Source organism: Plodia interpunctella, chromosome 30, assembly GCF_027563975.2.
Source record: "Plodia interpunctella isolate USDA-ARS_2022_Savannah chromosome 30, ilPloInte3.2, whole genome shotgun sequence".
Classification (NCBI taxonomy): Eukaryota; Metazoa; Arthropoda; class Insecta; order Lepidoptera; family Pyralidae; genus Plodia; species Plodia interpunctella.
In genome coordinates this window covers 2,111,540-2,135,304 of record NC_071323.1, presented here as the reverse complement: position 1 = coordinate 2,135,304, position 23,765 = coordinate 2,111,540, and the positions used below count along the sequence as shown (strand labels likewise).

Genomic DNA, 23,765 nt, shown 5'->3' with positions numbered 1-23,765 from the left:
ATATGCATTATTCCAAAAATCAGCCGCCATATGAATGAGGGGTGGAAGTTTATATGAAAGTCATCTGTTCCGCTTTCGTAGATAAATTCACGCGGGTGAAGCCGCGAGCAAGAGCTACTTCAAAATAAATGTACGAAGGAACAGTAATTGGCTGAAATAAATGTGGCGTTCCAAGCAAAAGGGTACCACTGGGCAGTGATACTAGTTTCTGAATTATTTGAGATTTTGTGAAAAAATGTGGAAAATTGGCATTTTGCGATTTTAATTGATTTCCATGCAACATCCAAACGGCTACGTTTTCATACAATAAACGTCTCTAAATCATGTACACAACGTGAGAAAATAGTATCCTTGATAACTATAACTTTAGCTATTTTCAGTTTAAAATTTCAATGTCTAGGCCTACCATCAACTTTTACAGAACGATTCCAAAGCAACTCAGTTCAATTTAGGAACCTAAAATGAATCACATTCATACAAAAAATTAAGTCGATGGCACGAATTTGCGATGCAGTTCAGTTTAGGTCGTAAAGTGGATCGCGTTAAGAGATGCTGGTCAGCCCCGTGTTTCCCAATAATTTGATTTTTGTAAGTGTCAACTTTGAAATATATATCCCAATATATGTGAATAAAGTTAATTGTTTTTTTTTTATTTCATATGATTAATCAACTATTTAACTATCTAAATACAGCTTTAACTCAATAGTTTTACCGAAGTGGTACCTAAACGCTTGGAACACCTCAAATATATACTCACTACGATCTCAAGTACCTACTCATATCCACGTTAGATGCGTCGGTGGAGCAAACGGATGGCCGTTCCGGACTGTAGGTTCCACTGTTAATTTCCACTAATGGGGCGGGGCTAGCAGGATTTCCAAATATTCCTGGATCCACTGCATTATAATAGTGGGGCTATTGGGATGTGTAAATACTTATGTCTCCACTGATTACGATGTTCAGATACTGGCCATCGAATGCACTACACTTAAAATATTAATTACTGATAGCTGTCATATTGATAGGCTGGTGTCACGTTATTAGGACAGAGAAGGTTGGCGGAGACGGAAGGAGGCCTACGCCCAGCAGTGGGTCACGGAGGGCTGCAGATGATGAGATGATGACTCATTCCAAACTAGCTGTTACCTTCGCTAGCGGCTGTCCTTTGTTTTTTCATACAAATTTTCAGCCCCAATTTTGACTTTGGGAGTTGATTTTTAAAAAACATCTTAAGAGGTGATTAAGGGATAAAAAGTCTTGGTATCTAGACAGCATTATCAAAGAGACACGTGAGGCCGGTCGAAAAACCACAAGCGAATCTTGAAATTTTTAAAATTTGTTTATTATGCGGGTTTCAGGTTACCACAGCCGAGAATGTGAACGTTAAGGAGCGTCTATTTTAATCGATGGTTAAAAATAAATATCGCGTATACTATATCTACTTTATAGATATAGACAGGGTACATCATTAGTGAATAGGCGGAGCTTCATAATGTCACGCCTCCCGCTCAGTAAAGTGTGTTAGGCTTTGTACAGATTGATTTAATAATGATCTCCAATTAAATACACGCGTCTGACCCATGCGTCAACTCGTGAACGGATGCTGCCACTGGTCAGCTCGATTCTAATACATTTGTTTTTTGTTTGTTTGGTTAATCGCTTTATATTTCTTATTTTTTATCAGTAACTTTTTGAGAAAATGATTTAAGTATAATATAAAATTTGTCTTTATTTGACATAATGCATTATTATGATCACCCAGGATCGGTTCCCGTCGAGGGAACTACCCAAAGGTTTGCTGCACGGACACGTTTCCAGTTATAATAGGACACAACGCTCTAATTTATTTTCCACTAGTGGCTTGTCCCGGCTTCGCTCGGCTAAAGCACATAAATCATACACGTAAATCTTGCCCAGGAATCACGCTATCAATAGGTGAACACTGTACAACAATCCATCCTGGGGGCTTACCATCATCTCTTAACACAATCCACTTTACGACCTAAACTGAACTGCATCGCAAATTCGTACCATCGACTTAATTTTTAGCATGAATGCGATTCATTTTAGGTGCCTAAATTGAACTGAGTTGCATTTGAATCGTTCTGTAAAAGTTGATGGTAGGCCTGCTGTTGTTATTGACTTTATCGCGGTCATACAGACAGACAAGAGGGCGACAAGGAGACTTCTTTTATATGTATACTAGCGGCCCGACCCGGCTTTGCTCGGGTAAAAACATAATAAATTATACACCTAAACCTTCCTCAGGGACCACACTGCCCACCGCATGAAATTCCGTGCAGTCGTTTTTGAGAATATCGCGAACAGACAGACAGATAGACGCGGCAGAATACTTTATTTTATAATATGTAAGGATATAAGAAAATATATAAATATAGACATACTGTATGTTATTGGATCACCATTTTTTGTAGATCCGAACTTCCCGCCAAAACGATAGGTCGCAGGACACTCGGCAAACGTTTGTCATCGACTCTCGTAATTCGGTAAATGCTTTCGTAGTCACGTACCATAGACAATGCGAAATGGCAGCGTATCGAACCTTTTTTTTTGGACGAGATTTGTGTCAGATTCAAATGGGACGTAATGCATGCTGTAATTTATGGATGGAGGTCGTGTTTCGTTCATGTTTCTTTGTCCCCGGGTTCGATCCCCGGTCATGATGGAAAATGATCTTTTTCTGATTGGCCCGGGTCTTTTGATGTTTATCTATATATGTATTAGTTATAAAATGTAGTATCGTTGAGTTATCCCACAAAACAAGTCTCGAACTTTAGGGCTAACTCAATCTGTGTGATTTGTCCTAACATATTTATTTATACAGGTAAGCTCTTTCCTTCCTCCTTTATTTATTTTTCAATTTCAGCAAAATTTTGGGAAATAGAACTTCTTAAAAAAAGCATTTTAAGTATTGTATAACAATATTACATTGGACATTTGTAACTTAAATTACAACCGCAAAAAATGTCACTCGCCGTCCATAGATAAGGAACTCCTTATTCATATTCACGCCCGTGGAAGTAATATGTACCTATGTAGGACAGTATCAGTTCTACACTTCGGTTATTGTTTATGGTTCGACTATTGTTCGCGTCTCGACTTTATGATATTTTAACGGTCCGAGTTTATGATTTTAATGTCTCATGTTTATTTGAGTTCTACAACAATTAAAACATGTGGCGTAAATGATTATGGAACTGAAAATCGAATATATTCTATTTTTATTTTGATTTTTTTAATGTATTTTATTTTCTTTGAAGTTGTATTTGAAATATAATTGAATCGTACACCTTATTTCTAGAATTTCTTTTTATATCAAAATAAAATGTCACAAAACCATCACATAAATGGTTTTTCTTTATTATTTAATTTAGAATATGACGTGTCTGTGAAGGTTTAATTTCTGAATAAATTCTTTTTGACTTTCTTAACATTCCGATTTAATTGGGCCATGAAAGTTGAGACAAATCCTTACAGCTATAAAAAACTTATTATCGACTTAAAATATATGCTAATAAAGATTACTTGTTATAAAAATGTAAGTGAAGTAAATAAATGAGGTCATATGTATGCAGCGCATCGTCGTTACAGTGTAGTGTTGTAACATGATGTTAAAGTATCGATAAAAATTATATTATATTATATTTTATTTATACATATATAATAAAATAAATATTCGTAAGTACGTGTAGGTGTACTTACGAATATTGATTCTTACTTATCCTTTTAAATATGATGTTTATTTTTAATTTAAATTAAAGGAATTTTGAATGAGACGCGGCCTTCGCTCTAAGAATGTTTTTTATATGTAAGCATTTATTTAATTTTGACAAAATAAGTAACTAACTTTAACCTAATAAGTATATAAGTATATTATTTCGCGTCTCATTCAACATTCCTTTAATTTAAATTAAAAAAAAAAAATCATATTTAAAAGGATAAGTCAGAATCCAGTTGTGTAAAGGTGTACTTGTAATCCACCTATTCGTGTATAAAAAAATTTATACTTATATGCCTCATTGCACATAATGTCTTCTGTTTGTAATGTATTTTTACTATTCGTCTCGCTTTCTTACAATCTGTGTTTTCGTATATAATGACCTTATTTATAATCTTAACATTAATCTATCTTAAAATTATATAATCTTGCAAAACTTTCGTACTTTTTAAAATATTATAATAATATTTTATATTAATTCAAATTAGTATGTTTCAATTTTGGGTATTTAATGAATATTAGCAGAATAGTATTACGCATACTTTCCCAACCCTACAGCTAATCGTTATGACACGAAGGCCGTCGCTGACGCTGCAAAACTTTGACATTGATGCGACGAGGAAGTAACGCAACCTGGAAAACTGAACTCATTTCCAACTGTACTTATTGACAGTAGCGCCGCAGCTTGCGTTTCGCGCAATATTCGAATTCAGAACCATAGACATGTTTATGTTTTTCTTCATTTGAATTTTGAATCTAATAAGAACATTTGTTAACATTTAAATTTTTTTTCCGCGAACGGTCTAAAGTGTGTGACTATGTGATTAAAAAGAAACTTTTTGGAATTTTGACTTGGGAGATACAATATGAAAATTAAAATGACAGGTAAGATATTTTAGTCTAGTTGAGTTTTTTTTTAAATATAATTTATTTAATATATCAGTTGTTTGTACAAAATTTTTCCACTTGCGAATAGTTTGCAAAAATACAGTCTGAGTATAAATTTAAACAATGACAAAATTAAAGTTCAATGCTGGTTTTAGGGTTTTTTATTTTTTTTTTATTAAAGAAACCAGCAGCGTTTACGAAAGGAAACAATACAAATTCTTATTCAATAATAAGGCCAATAAAAGGTTTCTCTCACTATTACAATAATATAGTCGATTGATACAGCTGAAGAAATTAGTGTGACTATGTAATGACAAGAGCAATAAATATGTAACGAGCAGAATCCTGTGGAATGAGTGTGCTTAAAAATGTTTTAGAAAAACAAAAGAAGTCAGAAGGAAGTTAAATGGGAAAGTATACTTACCTACCAGTTATGAAAATGTTTGTTATGCCAATGCAGTTTCATTGCATACTAACATAATATATTAAAAAATAAATTAAGATTAAGGTTGTTTAAGTACCTCGATTACTTGGTGTCTAAATTTAGCTTTGGAGCTTGCAAAGGGGCCAATGTTAGCAAATGTAGTATTGTACGTACGGTTCATTTTAATATGAAGTATCTTTTTAAAATGGATAATTGAAAAGAAATCCATATATATTTTCCACTTTCTATCTACGAAGATATACCACATACCTATTTCAATTAATTGGCACTTTTTGTAAAATTATTGCGAAGGGCGGCATTAGCAAATGTAGCGCCCGTGTGCAATCAATTCCTTGGCGCCCTTCTGTGTCTAAACTCCACGTCAACATGAAATAAGTACTTATTTTAGACGCGATCAATTAAAGTCCTAAAGAAGCCAACATGAGTGACTGCTTCACTATGAGTGTGGCAACGGAATATTGCTTTAATAACAAACAAAAATATATAAAGCTTCTCTAATCCAATAGTTTAGTTTTATTTAACGAATATAATTAATATATTCGTTAAATAAAACATCGTTAAATAAGTTGTTATATTTCTTGTACTCTTATTACTTTTAATATGTATAAAAATACTAGAAAATCATAAGTTTTTTAGTTCTTCAAACCGATATTACTTACGGATTTCGATGAAATTTAGAACACACAATTAAATAATATTAAAAGCATTTCTCCATGTATTCATTACACTACATCACTTCTAATTGCACAGCATCTATCTTCTGTTTTGTGTAATTCCTTTTACGTTTACCGATTTATAGGAAGACATCCCTTATGAGGTAAGCTCGCCGTTACCATAAACTATTCCTTTTCTGTACTTTATTGTTACACAATAAAATTATTTAAAACAAACTAACAAAATTACACTATATAAAATTTAATTCTACTTTTTCCGTACATATTATAAAACAAAATCATCTGCCGCGTCTGTTCGTCTGTTCGCGGTAAACTCAAATACAACTGCTCATGCGGTTTTCACCAATGGAAAATGTGATTCCTGATAAAGGTATAAGTGTATCATTTATTATGTTTATACCCGAGCGAAGCCGACTCGGGACGCTAGTTTAAACATAAATGGACAGGATAGATACTATCACTTGAAATAAAATACGTTTTAGTCGCAATCAAATTCATTTATCACATTTGCCCAACAAAAGCGATGACATACTTACCACACAATTTCTACACTTTTTATCGCAGTTTTAAGTACAAACACAAATTGTAAAAAGCATTGATAGGTAACAACAGCATTCACAAAAAGGACTGCCGGCGTAAAATCCCAGCCGAATCTGGACATTTGCCCAACAAAAGCGATGACATACTTACCACACAATTTCTACACTTTTTATCGCAGTTTTAAGTACAAACACAAATTTGTAAAAAGCATTGATAGCTGATAGGTAACAACAGCATTCACAAAAAGGACTGCCGGCGTAAAATCCCAGCCGAATCTGGTAAGATCCCAATACTCATGAATTCATAACCACTTTTTCATAAATATTACACTAGCCGCCCTTCCCGGCTTCGCTCGGGTAAAAACATAATAAATTACAGGATTCACACTATCTAATGGAGGAAACAGCATGAAAATCCGTGCAGTAGTTTTTGTGTTTATCGCGAACAGACAGTCAGACGCGGCAGAGGACTTTATTTTATAATAGGATATAGGTTCATACCTTGTTATTATTATTTTATATTTTCTAGCAATTCTACCGGACTATTAATATTTTGAGATACGAGGCAAAGTTCTAATCGAATTGTACAATTAAAAAATATATAATATATTACTGAAAGTAAGAATCTAGAGAGTAGGGATATGATTGTTTGCTGTGTTCCTTGTTTATTTCAATTGTAATACCAAGGTCATTAAGTTATAAATACGTGCCTACTATGTAAGTACTTAACCTTTTCACGGACCCTAAAGGAGAAACAAAAGAAAGTAAAGTTTTATAACGTCTGTAGACGTGTCCTGCAAAGGGTCTAATAATTTATTTTCGGGTCATGATGGAAAGTGATCTTTTTCTGATTGGCCCGGGTCTTGGATGTTTATCTATATATGTATTTGTTATAAAATATAGTATCGTTGAGTTAGTATCCCATAACACATGTCTCGAACTTACTTTGGGGCTAGCTCAATCTGTGTGATTTGTCCTAATATATTTATATTTATTTATTTATTTTAAGACATTTATTATATAGGACCGCACTTTCAAATAAACAATTTTTAATTAAATATTCAAAAAAAATAACATGCGCAACGGTGACGCGGGTAATCCCGCGGGATCGTTGAAACTTGAAAAAAAAGATTTATATTCGAGAGCATTCGATTCGTCATACTCATTACCGGCTTTTGCCAATTCTTTGTAATTTTCTTTGTGTTTGTGTGTTTTTTTCTTTGGTCACTGGTAGATACCAGTAACCCTGTATAATTGCAGCACAACCTTCCAAAGACACATAAGATCGTAGAACAAGAGACTAACATCTTTTGTTCTACGACTTTTGTCTAAACGTAATAGATACAAAAAGAAATCCTTTTTTTAGTTTTAATGCTGTTTCTATAAACGTTAACTCAATGTTCGATTCCGCTACATGGCGCTAATGTACTGTCTCGTGTTGCTCGGCTATTACATAGAGTTAACATGTGTATAATCGCAAAGTAGATTGTATTTTTTTTTATATGAAAAAGAAAACTACGAATCACGAAAAGTCATAGAATAAAAGTTGCTTGTTTTGATATACCTAAATAGTCTTTAGGTGGTTTTGCGTTTGATACCAGTAACCCTGTATAACCCGTCCTAAATCCTTTTATTTACTTCCCGTAACATCCAAAGTAGGGAAGTTCCCTTTTAATCTAATAACTATAAGTGTACTTTGTCCATTCATGTGCAAAAAAGTAGATTCAAATATATATTAGGACATTTCAAACTCATCCCGCGGAATGAGTTCAAGTGGGATAAGTTGACTATAGAGCCTGGCGTATTGTACTGAGTTTGCTAAATATTCCATTTATTACAATAACAAAGCCTAACGGTCCGCGCTATGAACATTTGTGCTTGTATTAACACTACATGATCCCTGGGCGACATTTATACGGATATCCCTTACTGTAACTACTTATAAGGACGTGTATTGTGATACGTAACAATTCATTCATTCATTCATCATTTGGACACCGTTATTCAAACTAGAACTAACCCACACAAAGTCACTTTCGAGATAATTAGATTTTTGTTTTAAAGCTGTGAAATAAAAAATATATGCAATTGAAATCAAACAACATTATAATTTAAAAACGTCGTTCTTGTCACTGGAATTCCATCCAAAGCTCCACAATTAAACAAAAAAAAATTATTTACACAATTCTCGCAACACAATGTTTCATCTAATTTTTATTTACTTATATTAAAATTTTCAATGTTATGTTTGATTATGTGTGTATTTTGGCCATTACTCGACGCATCGCCGGTCGACTATCATGGTAGCCATATATTGGACAGGAGAAAGGAATTAGATTATTGCCGGTATTAAACTCCTTTATTGACGCTAATAATAATGGTCTGACAATAAGCTAACAGTAAAATCATAAATTAATTAAGTAATTAATTAATATTTAAATAATTATATACGGACAAATCACACACATTGAGTTAGCCCCAATAGTAAGTCCGAAACTTGTGTTACGGGATACTAACTCAACGATACTTTATTCTATAACATATATAGAAAAACATCTAAGACTCAGGTGAATCTGAAAAAGATCATTTTCCATGTTGACCTAATCCGGGATCGAACCCGGGACCTCCAGTATAGCAGTCCGGCATAATGACCATTAGGCCACAGACGTCGTCATAACAATAAGCCAACTGTAAAATCTTTCAACAATGATATAAAAGTTAAAAAAATTGTTGCGGCGCCCCTTTATGATCAGCGCACTGGGGCGTCCGGCCACCTCTCTCCTCAGCATAACACATAATAAAGATGTAAATCTATGTATTAATGTTAAACGATTTTAAAGGTATCTACAGAATTGCAGAGAATTAATATTTTAATTCATGACCCGACCTCCGTCTAACGGGAATTTTTGACATGAATTTTGAGAACGTCTAAAATAGAAATACTCACTGTGCCCCGTTGCTTCGCTCCTGTAGGAATTTCGGTATAAAAAGTACCATATTATATCTGTGTACCAAAATTTCATAACAATCAGTCCTATTTTGCGCGACAGAGTAACAAAAATACACACATACATCCTCACAAACTTTCGCATGTATAATATTGATAGGAAGGATAATAGAATAGAAATTTAAATATTTGTGTCATAAAATAAGTAAATTTACCTACACAGGCTTATCAAATAGCATTTCTTTGCCTAATTTTAGAAATATCGACATACTATTGTACCTATCGAAGCTTGTCCTAATCCTATTAACTAATATTATAAATGCGAAAGTAAGTTTGTTTGTTATTCCTCTTCACGCTCTATCTACTCGACCAATCGTCTTGAAATTTCGCTAACATATAGTTAGGAATACGGAGAAGGAAATAGATTATGTATATATTCAGGAAAAATAACAGTTCCCGTGGGAAATTCGTTTGGGTGAAGCCCCGGGAAAAAGCTAGTAAAAAATAAAGTTAATCCAAACGATCTAAAAGAAATTACACTTCTACAACTGAAAATGTATTTGTGGCGTCTCCGCCCTAGAATAATATGGAGTGACATGTCCTCCCGTGGATGTCGTATGAGGCGAGTGAGGGATACAAAGCCTTGGCAACTGAAAGGCAACAATAGCATCCCAAGAAGGGTTAACGGCAGGCAGGCGGCCGGTTGTAAAACGTTATATTTACACATTTTACCCTAGGTTCTGCGGCGTCATAGCCCCGAATACAACCGAGAAGACGCAAAAATGAGTGAGTAAAAAAATGCGTTACCGGTTTTGGTCGTCGAGCAACAAATTATTTAACACATGCCGAAGGTGCTACTGTATTTAAAAATACTTAAAACCCACTTCTGCGAAGGTGTTAAAAAAAACGGTCAAGTGCGAGTTGAGCTCGCGTGAAGTGGGTTGCGTACAATTTATAGAATTCTTACAGGTTTTCCTGTAATCTACGATGTACTATATTTTGTATTTAAATTTTAAACTAATGCCATCCTTGTTATTTTTCTCGAATTAAGCAGAAAATCAGCAGCGTGAAAACCACTAGCGCTATCTATAAATTTTTCACCTTTTTCTCATAAATAACGTCGAAACTACATATTTTACAATAATAAAAAAACTATATTTGTAATCTTCATAACGAGCCCTTTCATTTGATGCTAGATGTCGCCCGCGGCTTCGCTCCCGTGGGAATTTTGAGATAAAATATAGCCTATGGCAATCTTGGATTATGTACCTTTCTAATGGTGAAAGAATTTTTGAAATCAGTTCGGTAGTTTCGGAAATTACCCGCCTCAAATATACAAAGTAACAAACTCACAACCTCAAATATACAAACTCACAAATAATAATAATATAGATATAACACAATAAGGTTTGTAAAACTTTTTTATTGTTAAATTTACCCCCCCCCGAAAATGACGCTTATTATTTATTTATTCTGCACGTATGTGCTTGGATCATAGTATTACACCATCTTACCAAATTTCACCTTATTTCGTCCAGTAGATTCAGAGCAAATTGACTGTGACAGATGGAACAGACATACAGACTACGAGTGATTCTGTAAGAGTACCGTTTATCGAATTTTTGTACGGAACCCTAAAAATCTTCAGGTTATGGGCCCCACGCTTCCACTGCGTAGGTTTAAAAAAATTATCTGTTCAAAAGATTATCGGGCATTTATTTCGAGTATATTATGCTCAAACATATTATTGTCAGTGTCTCGGGTTCTAAGCAACGTATCAGGATGAAACCTATACCAGATTTTAAGTTAGACCATAAGCTATACAACTGTGAAATTCGCATCAAATTCCATCTAGCAGTTTTTGTATGATGCACGAACAAACAAAAATTTAAAAAAAAATGTTTCGACTTCTCAGTTATTTAATTATTTTTCTTAAATATTTTCTATGTATAGACATAGCCCATTTACAATATTAGTATGTGTAGGTATTAGGTACTACTTAGTTTTTAGAGTCAAATTTTGTTATTTAATAAAAAAAGCTTCAGTGAAGTTGAATGCAAAATCAAAATCAAATCATTTATTCAGAAATTAGGCCTTCACAGGCACTTTTTCACGTCATATTCTAAATTAAATGATGTTTACCAAAGCTACAAACTACTAGCATTACGGAACGACCACTGCTGAGAAGAAATTCCGAAAGAAACTCATTCAAACAGTGTTGGTCCCTATTATGCCAGAAGGGCTTACATCGCTTCTCCACATACGACTCGGCAGCTGACTTAGGCAGTAAGTAAATTATTGACGTGCATGTGATGCACCTACCTATTGCATCTAAATGTTGGAAATAAATCTAATTTCATCCCAAAAACCTGTCCACACGAGATTAGCTCACATTTGTCGGATTATTAAGAAATCACACAAACCAAACTCGACATTGTCAACAGCGACCGGTAGCCATCTTGGATCAGTAAATAAAACCATAAAACGTAAAAAATGGCCAGCCCACAGTTAGAAGACTTATATCTGTGGGCCAGCCGCTATGAAGTGTCAGTTTTTTTCTTTCTCGACACGTAAAAATCGAATTCTTTAGATGTTTTCCATGTATTTAGATTTTTCCTTCTTTCAATTCGATTTTGTTTTTCTTTGATCCTGACTACTATCATCTTGTGGCAAGTTGTCACACACACACATAACTTTTAAAATCGCCTCAAAGGTCGTGAAAGTGGCTGTAATCGAATGACTCTGTACAAAATATGACAATATATATTTTTTTAAATGAATAGAAACAATTAATAATTGATTTCCTAACGATTTTTTGAATATATAAAAAGAGCTGTATCTGTTGCATGTTCATTGTGAAAAACAATAAATTAATCGAATTGTACGAATCAACAATATACCTAAGTATATTATTATCACAAGTTACTTAGGCACCCGTACATCCCCAAACCGTACCCTGACTAGAGGTTAGTCCCGGCTTCACTCGGGTAAAACCATAATAAATAATAGCCCAAGTTATCGTCTATCTCTGTGCCGAATTTTATCGAAATCGGCCCATTAGTTTTTGAGTTTATTTATTCCAAACAAAAATACAAATCTTTTCACTTTACAATATTAGTAGGTACGACTAGATTTGGTAAAATTTTTAAAATCGTAGTTTCTCGACACCTCCAAATCCTGGTTAATGGCGAATCCGTGACTACTATAATGCATTCCGATGCAATAAAAACAAATATAGCATCGAAACAACAAATAAAAGGGGGAAAAAATGTGAAAAAGACCGCCATGTTAGGCGCGGGCGCACGTTCGAAACACAAATCTTTATAGATCACTTCTGTGCGTGATACTTGCCGCATTTTTTGACTTCCAATTTCAAATGGGTTATATATTTTTTTCTTACATTTCGTCTATGATATGCCTATTTTCGGACAGTCAGTTGTGAAGTTTTGTGATTTTCAAGTAGGTAAGTAAAGTACTTAATGTCAGTTTTAAATTTGAGATTACATTTAGTATGGGTTAAAGTTTATTTGCCTTATCAGTCAATTATCTAGTCATTAAAAAATGGAGGATGGAGTGGAGCTATGTGAAAGTACTTTCTTGGGCCAAACTTACAATTCACCTATTATATACAACAAAACGTGTCAACTGACCGAGATTAAAAAAAATAATTAAGCTACCATAATACGTTATGAAATCGGGACAAATTTTTGGACCATCGGCACGCATCCTGAAAGTCAGGACTGTCCCGCAAAAATGTGATGAAAAATATGGAGGACGAAAAAAAAAATTCTTTTATTCCAGTAATCTAGTACAACTTGTACAACTGCAACTCGAAGCGAAAATATATATGAAAAGTGCACAAAATCAAAGTTTCGCTGCCCTGATTTCTCCTTCGGAACTACACTGATTTTAATTATTTTTTCATTAATAATCAAAATAAGGCTATAGCTATGTTTGTATGTTTTCTTTTTCTAATATAATGTCGTTATATTTGTTTTTTAGATGTTTGAACACATTATAAAAACTTATCAAATTTTCATGTTCAAGAAAGTTAATATCTCTTTTATTATATAAATTATGAAAAATTAAACATAGAGACATGCGAATATAGGTACCATAGCTATTTGTTGATAAAAAATCATTGCTCTATTATCACTATCTGGGGAGAAATCAGGGGACTACGTTTGTATGGGAATACGGCACTATGTGATTGCCTCTTAAGGACTTCCCAGTGAGTAATCTGATGAACACCAACACATGAAAGAGTTGGCAAATTCAAATTCTAAATGATTATACATCACTTATTGAGGTCAAAAAATAATCCCCTTATTGATAAAATTTATTTCTCTGATTAGCCTCGGAAAAGTTCTTTGTATTGTCTCGTTCTTTCAATGTCAAATGCTGAAAAGAGAGAGAGAGGGACAAAACAAAGAAAAACTACTCCAAGCCTGATCAGAGAATTAAATGTTTATTAATAAGGCGGTAAGACTACTGCAACTACGATAGTAGTGTGTGAAGACGAAGAAGCGGCGCAATAAACTTCACCACAGCCTTTTCTCCAAAGTCCAAAGAGCACGTCATTGCGTCCACAAGCCCTATAGGGTTATATTCTTTACACGATGCGTACACGATATGGGAATAGACAGCATTAGTAACGTGCTACGTGTTTGTTTCGTGGTAGGCCTTCATAATCCTATAGTTCCATGCTTGGAAACAATACGTTTTATACAAATATGTTATTTTAGACACAAGCTTTAATTGTCAGAGAGATCTTGTTGCAATTTTCAATGTGTGACAAAAAAATCATGGGCGTTCCCACGTCTGGTGCCGTTCCTGGGTGCACTATCAGGTCATGCTTATCATAATAATAATGCATTTTAATCCAACCTAAACGTGTGTACAAAATTTCATCTCACTCGGTCGTAGATATCTGCTTCAAAATTGTGTTGCATAATTCCACCCGAATAAACATAGGGGCATATGATTGCAAGCTTGTAAACATTATAATTTACTAGATGTTGCCCGGGGCTTCGCTCCCGTGGGAATTTTAGATAAAATACAGCCTATAGCAATCTTGGTGATGATGTACCTTTCTAATGGTGAAAGAATTTTTGAAATCGGACCGGTAATTTCGGAGATTACCCGCCTCAAACATACAAACTGACAAACGCTTACCTCTTTATAATAATAGTAATAGATTGCTGATTCACTTCCTCCACAGAAAACGTTCACTAATCGCCTGAGCTACAGACCCCACAGCCAGGGCAAAGGTGTGTAAACACCAGTAATTTACGGAAACGTCATCCGTCATTCTTTCTTTATGTTGGCATTACGTTCTGTTGAGAGATTACAGGATTAGTTTGCAGGAGTTATGACTAGAGGGCGGTAATCCCGCCGAACATCTGGCGCGAACCGCAGCCAATCGTTTTGTTTAATGAACGACATTTAAATAAAGAATAAGTGAGTCTTCGCTTTATGCTAGCTCCACACTGTCGAACTCAGACACATGCCGGCGCACAGACAAATTCTTGACACGTCAGGAAAAATCTTGTCATCCGGGAACCCTACACCCGTCTGTACCATACAAAACTAACCTATAACTACCACAGATGAGCTAGTTTAATCTGATTTCGACTGTACACAATTAAGCACGGAAAATAAATTATATGTGTTTGAAAATATCATGCAAGAGTGCAAATTTAGTAACCACGGCGTCACCATACAACAATGTGGTATCGGACGTGATATTAACACAAATACCTTCAGCTTTTCGCTGCAGGAAGCACGTACGCAGAAGGTGGCTATGTATTTCACCGCTACTTTGTAACATTTTGTATAACGTTGTTTAGGCTGATTGTTATTGCGTGAAAAGTAATAGAAAACACCACAAATGTAGAGGGAATACCATAGACCATGGATCAGCAAGAATGTGGATATTCCAGCAGTAGTCAATTATTTTTTTTCAGTACTTAAGCTTTAAAAAAATTAAAGCGCACTTTAAGCTAAAATGTTTTTGTCTCTTTCTGTCCATTTTTAAAGTGCAATAGTGACAATAGGTACTTATTTTAGCTTCGATTATTAGTCTATAAAGACAAGAAAAAACTCAATATTTTGTTTTCAGTACATAAAGCCACAGAAAAGAAAAACGTCAATTAGGTTTTTCTTCTAAATGAGAATTAACTTTACAATTCCGTTAGCAACGCATTGTCATTGTTGGATCAATCAATGAATAATTAATTGGTCAATTTGTAAAATACAACAATTTTACAGGCTTTGTGGTTGAAATTGCTAGACTAGAGAAAGAGAATTAAAGATAAATAAAATACAAAAAAAAAAAAAAATACAGAAAAAATAAATTGTTCCAAAATTAAATACGTATTATTCACCATTTGTACTTATACTAATTTTGTATTTAATACAATGGATACATTTGCATTGAGGCGTGAAATTGTCACACCAACCAAGTTAACCTCCAGAAGAGTTCAAATTTCAACCATATTGCCATGTTTTAAAGTCGAATTTCGTTTAAGAGGTGCAAAAATTACTTGTGATTTACAATATTGAGCCAAGAAAAAAAAGTTTTGTCTCAAAATTTACTTATTTCGGCCAGTGTTGTGAACGTGGGAATCGAGGATTTTTTTTCCTTTCATTCATTACTTACTGGCCGGTTAAGGTATGACTCAGGAATGGTACGCACTGTTCCATAGAGTTCTAAATTCAAATTCACACGCCTTCGTAGTACTCGCAGCAACAGGGGGTCGTTTGTTGCAGTATTTTAGATACAATTACCGACATGTTTTTTCGTCATGAGAAAAATGTATTTGAATTTTAACAATGCTACCTATTTATAGAATAAATATATAACATTTAATATAAAAATTGTAGAAAGATTTAACGCTGTTAGTTTGTAAGACACTCTGTTACTAACACTATATAGGTTTTTAAACCTGAAATAAATGATTTTTATTTATTTATTTTATCTCCTAAATTAGCATTTACACATAGGTATATGTAACATGATACCTATAACATGATTTTTTCGTCAACAACATATACGAGTACTTACAACCAATACTGATGCAATTAATTATGAAAGTAACAAAAAATATATAAGAACTCAAACATATATGTATATTATTTTCTAGCTGTTGCTCGCGGCTCCGCCTAAACTAACCTAAGACACTCTCCAGCTGCCCAAATATCTCCACACCAAAAATCACCCCAATCCGTTACTCCGTTTTGACGTGAAAGATGGACAAACAAATACACTTTTACATCCATAATATGGATTACACAATTTTCCAACTTATTAATAATGTTAAGTTATATAATTTACTTCATTCATTGACGGAATTACGTTTTTGAACAATACGCAAGCTTATTTTCCCAGGCTCAATACAAAAAAAAATATTCGCCTACAAACCGAATGAAACTACAGGTGTCCAAAAAAAAAAAGTAAACAAAACCGTAAAACCTGCCATAGACACGTGCGTCCTTTGCGGCCAGAAACAAAAGATGTCCGGCACACACAAAAAAAAAGAACAAAACCATAGATATTGACTTTGCGCGGGATTTATAGACTTGTCACTGGGTTCCCACGTAAGAAATGCATAATATAAGTTGGGTTTGAAATGTCGTAATCTTTTTAAGTCCTTGCAGGTGATTGTTATCCAATTGAGCTGGTTGGATAATCCATTGCATATGTTGGCGAACTGGCGAGCGATTAAGTTTCATCTTTTTACTCCACTGTCTAAAAACTATTCTTTGATTGCTTACGTCTTGGGTGACATATATTTATTAAAAGAGTTAGGGTTTAGGTTAAAAGAAAAATATATAACCATGTGATTAATTGGAATATTATTAATAATGCCCGGACGCTTTGAATATGGACAAGCCTTTTGGGTAAATAAAATTAGTAAATATAATACGTATCGGACTTAATATGGAAAGTCCAATATTTATGTTCCTTTTTTACACATTTTTGGAAGTTTGCAATTTTATTAGCTGTTCGCTGTAGAAAAGATTTCATCGTGGCGTGTGGTTCCGCCCTAGAATGGGACCACCCCATATTCTCCTGTGGATGTAGTACGAGGCGACTAAGGGACACACAGCCTAGGCAGCTGATAGGTAACAATAGCACTAATATCACTCCCAAGGAGGCTTGTCGTCAGACAGGCGGCCGGTTGTAAAATCACAGCCGAATCTTCGAAATTTTAAGGCTTTTTTTACGCTGAACCCGGGCTTCGCGACATCACAACCTCGAACGTAATCGGGAAATAATGCATATTTCATATAAATTAGGGACCGTACCACCAAACCTCGGTCGCCCCTTGTTCCACGTTCGCACACACCAGCGCAGACCACCGTAGTAGAGCCCCGCATCCGCAGCACGTGTGTGTACAAAAAAATTAAGAGTAATTATAATAATCACGGCTTATACCGTCGAGGGTCGGTGTTCCGTTACACAATGCCGGTTTTATCACATCTAGCGACTCGGGCGAAATTTTTGAATTTTAAATTAAAATTTAAAATATCTACGCGTAACGCGTACGCCATTATAAAACTGTAAATAATTTGTCGAAGAAATAAATTATCTTTCTTTCTTACGCGTTATCACGTCAAATACGCGCGCCTTTTTGAAAGAAAGAATGAAAAAAAGCTATGGACATGTAATAATATAAATAATAATGTACTAAAATGATGTCTTCGCTCAATTCTTTTTTGTGTCCAGCGTCTATTTTAAATTTGAAAGTAGCTTATTAGCATTGCAGTACAAATTGACAATGCTGCCAGCCTTTTCGACACGTTGCCGCATGACCGCAGGGCAATGCACCGGAAGTCAACAGACTAGGATTCAATCATAGTATGTTGTCTTCCGGTGTTAAACAATATAATTAATTTAAGTTTTGTTCAAGTTTTTATTTGACATGTTTTCATTCAACGTTTGTATCTTCCATTTAACCCATAAATTACAGAAAAACATGCTTATTTTGGTCCTAGTTTTTATATACAGTATTCCTATGACTAGTTATAAACTTTGGCGTTTCATATTAATTTCTTAAAACAGGTATTAAACGCGCGTTACTCTTTCACGCAATGTTATGAAATCTGGTATACGGGTAGAATATAATCTGGGAAAATACAATATAACTTTTTATTCTGAAATTCCCACGGAAGCAAAGCCCTAGGGCGCAGCTAGTACCTAAATAAATCCTACGCAAAAATGTATCCACGGAAGGTGGAGCGACCTGAAGTATGCACTCGACAGTCCCTCGCGACCCTCCACAACAGCGGCTTCAAATTTTGGCCGGATTCAAATTTCTATAATTGTCATTTTCTGCCGCATGAAATTGGAGAAAAGCTGATAAGGAAAAGGCGTTCAAATGAAATAAATTATTGAATAGCCATCATCATATAGAGGAAATGTAGTTTCCAATGATTTTCATTCAAATTTGTAGTACAGATGCTCAAGTTGATACAACATGTATGAAAGTAAATCCTAATCTTACTAATTAAACCTATCCTACTAAATATTATAAATACGAAAGTAAGTTTGTTTGTTAGCTCTACACGCTCTATCTATCTAACCAATCTTCTTGAAATTTTCATACGTAGTTTGAAGTACGGAGAAGGCAATAGGGACATTAATATACCTTTCATCCCGGAAAAATACATGTTAGAACTAAAACAATGGCTGAATTCCCGCCAACTAACTGCTCCCGTGGGAAAATCACGCGACTCTTCACGCGTTATTTTTCCGGGATAAAAGATAACTACTTTTAAGAATATTGGTTGAGTAAATATAGTGCGAAAAGGTAACAAACTTACTTACGCATTTATAATATTAGTTGGGATTAAGTAGTTTACAGTTTTTGTTTTGTTACTTATTTTAACCTATAAATCAGCGCTTGTAACTTCTTCCACAACAACATGCTGAGCGTCGTCCTTTTCGATAAAACCTTGTAAACTAATTTTGTTTTTACTCGAACTAAATTTGTATTAATCTGACAACGTAACATGTATTTTTTGTCGAATAAACATATTTTCTTTCTATCAATCTTCACAAAAAGATTTTAAATAACAGTAATAGGGGTTTATTAATATTGTAACGTGGTGCATTCGAGTGCCTTTTTATTGATTTTATTCCTTTCAAACTGAGATAGTGGGTCCAGAATCAAAGGCGACGTGTGACAGCGCATAAATTACGCTCATTGTATTAATATGAATGATATCTTTGATGCCTTTAAATAATCGTCTGCTATTCCGTAATATTCAAATTGCAATTTTATAGTTTTGCATTACAAGTTGATGCATTATTCGTAAGTAGGTTTATTGGGAAGAATTGTGGTTACCATCTTAATAATAATGTTGCGTAGTTCATTTAGGTTACTATTTTTACCTATTTTTAGGTACCTATACGGGAAATGGTTGTAAGTACATACGTTTACATTTATATACCGTGCTTTTATATATACCTTGCTTACAACCATTTCCCGTATAGGTACCTTTTAAAGTCCCAACAATTACTTTTGAAATTCGTTTACGTTGTTAGCCTGTTTGGTATTGCCACAGATTAAATAATATTTCCAATTGTATTGCTAACACTGGTGTCTGATTTTATACTTACTTTCTATATTAAGTAGGCATATAGATGCAAAAAGCCCCACATGACATGTAAATTTTTAAAATTTAACTTTGAAAAAATTCCATTGTCATTTCGAAATCCAAGTACTTTGCAGGTTTTTGAGAAACCCTACTAACATTATAAATACGAAAGTTGCTGAGGATGTACATGTTTCGTTACTCTTTCACGCAAAATCTACAGGACGGATTATTATGAAAATTTGGTACACGGGTAGAATATAACCTGGAACCTGGAATAACGTAGGGTACTTTTTATCCCGAAATTCCCACGGGAGCGAATCCCCGAGGCGCAGCTAGTACTACATGATTAATTTGACGTGAAAAAGTGCCTTTGATTTTGATTAGTAATAATTATTTGCTGGTGTTTATAACAATATTTGTACAAGACTCATTTTAATATGTTTACTCGCGGTGGTACGACTCTGAAGCTGTTAAAAAAAACTCTTTTAATCTCCTTTATCAATACAAACCTCGCAAATCTCATCGTCACAATCAAAACAATCTGTTATGTAATACTATCTTTTCACAATAGTTTATCAATAAAGTCGTCAAATCAAACACGTCACATCACAATGCGGGCCCTCTATTTGCCGCCCATTTTGTGTCCCATTGTGTCTATGGTACCTGTCGTATATTTTTTTTTCGGAAACGGACATTAAAATAGGAAGGATATTTTGCAGCCAGTATCAGTACACATTTGAACCTGTTCGAGTTAGGTGCAATTTTTAATTAACTTTCATTTATGTGCCAGTGCCTTCTAGAATAGTGTAAGTTCTAAATTTAAATTTCAAAATAAAAATGAAATATCCGTGCAGAAAAATGTTTAACATTCATGGCATCTATACGACTGACATCAAGCAGAAGACACGTAAGTTGCAATATTATGCATAACGCATATATATATAAATATTATGAATAAATTAGCATATGCAGTGCACATGTACGATTGTCGTTCTTGTACTGTCATTCATTTTGTAGGTGTCGGCAAATAATAATAATAAAAATAAATTAAATATATTTCGCATGTTATATTTTTAGATATAAATCTCAAATCAGATACTTTTATTCCAAACATACAAATAGAAGAATCCACCCGAGATTTAGGGACATAGCGACATACATTGCAAGTAAAATAAAGCTGGACCAAAAAGCTTTCCTAATAGCTTTTGCAGTTTGCATAAATGAATAAATATATAAATAAAAAACCTTTTATTGGTTAATTTCTCACTCACATGCATTACAAGATTATATTTCATGCATATTACAAAATCTTTTGTTAAAAAAAGAAGTATATAAGTATTACAAATTAACAAAATCATTAATTATAAGTATATTATTAGTGGAATTTTAATTATGTAAGTGTTAATTAATTAATTAAATCTTTCCAATTAATGCATAATGTGGAATTTATAAAAATAAAACTTCTATATGCTATAGAGTTATATCTTTTCCCTTTTGAATAAGAACCCCTCTCTAGGGTAAAGGTCTCCTCCATTGCAGTTCCTAATAGCAATTATCTATTAAAGTGTCATTTCATTATTTACATTTATTTTTAAATATTTTTTAAAATATAGTTTTTTGAAATACCTAAATGTATTTTATTTTTTACCCAATCGTGTCAAATATTGTGAAAAGTTCCCGTGATTATTTCAAATTCTACCATTTTAATTTCAACACGAATTCGCTACAAAATTGCTTGGCCGTAACACTTTCTCGTAGCTCCTCGTCGTAGCAAGAAGCTACGACTACGGTTTCGCGATCGCAGACATACAATATTAGCACTATTACTACATAATTTAGTGAATTTACCTTTTCGTTTTCAAATTTAAATCTTTCTATTTTCATGCATGTCATGTTGTCATGGTGCTTATAGCGTAGGAGAATATACCACTGGTGAAAAAATTATTGATCAATATTATGCGTAAAGAGCCTACTTTTTTTTTTGTATTAATATTTTTATTATATATTATTTTTTACATATAATACGACATACTAATTTCTATTTATGTAAATGTGAAGTAAAATTAAGTAAGTATTTAATTAAGCAAAAGTATAGTATTTTGGAACAAGATTATAAAATTATTGAAAGAATCTCCGCGAATTCTATGTTTTACGATTTATTTTTTCATTAAATAATTTCTTTTTTTATATTCAAAATAGGAATCAACAATTCTGTCGGCCACCGGCCTTAAAACAAAAATAACTGATTGATTCCAATTTCAAAATTCCTCCTGTTCTCTTTACGACCAGTAACAGCTATAAATGGCCGCCATATGTTGCGTTTATGGACGCAAGGGGGTTTGCTCGCACAATTCTGAAGCAAGGTCATTTATCGGTATTAAGCCTAGCTTTAGTTGAATAATTCATAGGGTTGTTGTTTTCCTGCCTGAGTCCTCTTGGCATAGTTTCCCGTCAAAGGTGGAGAGTTCTGACGTCAGGCATTGCATATTCAAGGCTTCGTTAGCGGCCGGCGCGTGTATTTTTAATGTAATTAATTTTTGTTGAGGTTAGAATGAAAATTCTTTAATTAACTTGTCTCGTACGGTACCACTTGGGTAATGATGCATATGTATTATGGGGATCGGATCTCAAAAAGCTAAAGAAAATACACAAATTAGAAAAATATTATTACGTCAAAGTATATCTATCCATATCCATACAAATAAATACAATTTGTATGTATGGTCTGTAATTTAGTATAATATTTAAATGACTGTCTGTCAATTGAGAGTTTCTCGTTCTCCAGTTGTTAGTTTGTTATTCCGCAGCTGTCAAGCGTTGTGCCCTTTCTACTTTTTAGCCTTTTTTTTTCTCTACCGGTCACGGCATGGTTGTAATTTTAAAATCCTGCATTTTTCAATCTGTATTTTAATTCAATATTGCTCTATTAATAATAAGTATACCTAACTCTCATTACGACTTTGTTAAGTGCTGCGCCCCGCGCCAAATTTCTACAGCGCCCCCTATATTTAAATTACGTAATTAATATAACTGATTTTTTAAAATAGTTTGTTCTTATTAGTTTTATTTATCGATTCACATTAAAAAAAAACTGATCAATCAAAGTGACTTTTAATTATTTTGTTTATTTATTATAAAATAAAATAATGTATTTATTTTTTTACCCAGTCACGTAATGGCGACATGATTCAACATGAGTGAATTAAGTTAGAATAGTGGGTTTTTCTTTGACAGCGAGCCGGCGAGGCTCACCGCGGTACGCGCCGCTCTCCGCGGCGGACATCATGAAGGAGAAGAGCAAGAACGCGGCGCGCTCTCGGAGGGAGAAAGAGAACACAGAATTCCTGGAGCTGGCCAAGCTGCTGCCTTTGCCGTCGGCGATCACCTCACAACTCGACAAGGCGTCAGTCATACGGCTCACCACTAGCTACCTTAAAATGAGACAGGTCTTCCCTGATGGTGAGTTGTTTTTGCTTTTGCGAGTGTTAGAATACGGATTTGGAAAATAGATTGGGAGTTGTGCTGTCGAAAATTATATTAAAATGGACAGTACACACGATAATGTGCGTCGCAGCCACACGTCACACCTCTTCGTACGTCACGGTCAGTTTGGGACGTCGATGTTGATGAGGTCATGCTACGCACCAAGTTACCAATAAATGTATGCATTAATGAACTATATGTATATAGATATAGATATCGTATTTATTGTATGTATTGTTCTCTGTCTATATAACCTTCGCCAAGTGTTTCAGAGGTGCTTGCAATGATTATATTTACATTAAGTACACGTGTATCATCAAATGTAATAAGTACCGTTTATTGTTAATGTCAATTGTATATGCTATTGTCAATTGTAATAAGCACCGGTGCTATCAAGCGTTAATTTTTCTTATTAAATTTATGCTAACACCGGTGTCAACCGGCG

General features: G+C 34.1%; 1 protein-coding gene across 2 annotated transcripts in view; it reads left to right on the top strand.

Annotated features, from left to right (window-relative positions):
- The window catches only part of sim (single-minded), a 44,152-nt gene that overhangs the window by 6,805 nt on the left and 13,582 nt on the right, over nt 1-23,765 (top strand). The window contains exons 1-2 of one of the 2 annotated variants that reach the window (XM_053767384.2): nt 4,358-4,624; nt 23,072-23,296. In XM_053767384.2, coding sequence (XP_053623359.1) covers nt 4,606-4,624; nt 23,072-23,296 — 244 coding nt within the window. In that variant the 5' untranslated portion in view covers nt 4,358-4,605. Of the gene's footprint in view, nt 1-4,357; nt 4,625-23,071; nt 23,297-23,765 lie in introns of those variants that run through there. The other variant, XM_053767385.2, reaches the window with a different exon arrangement.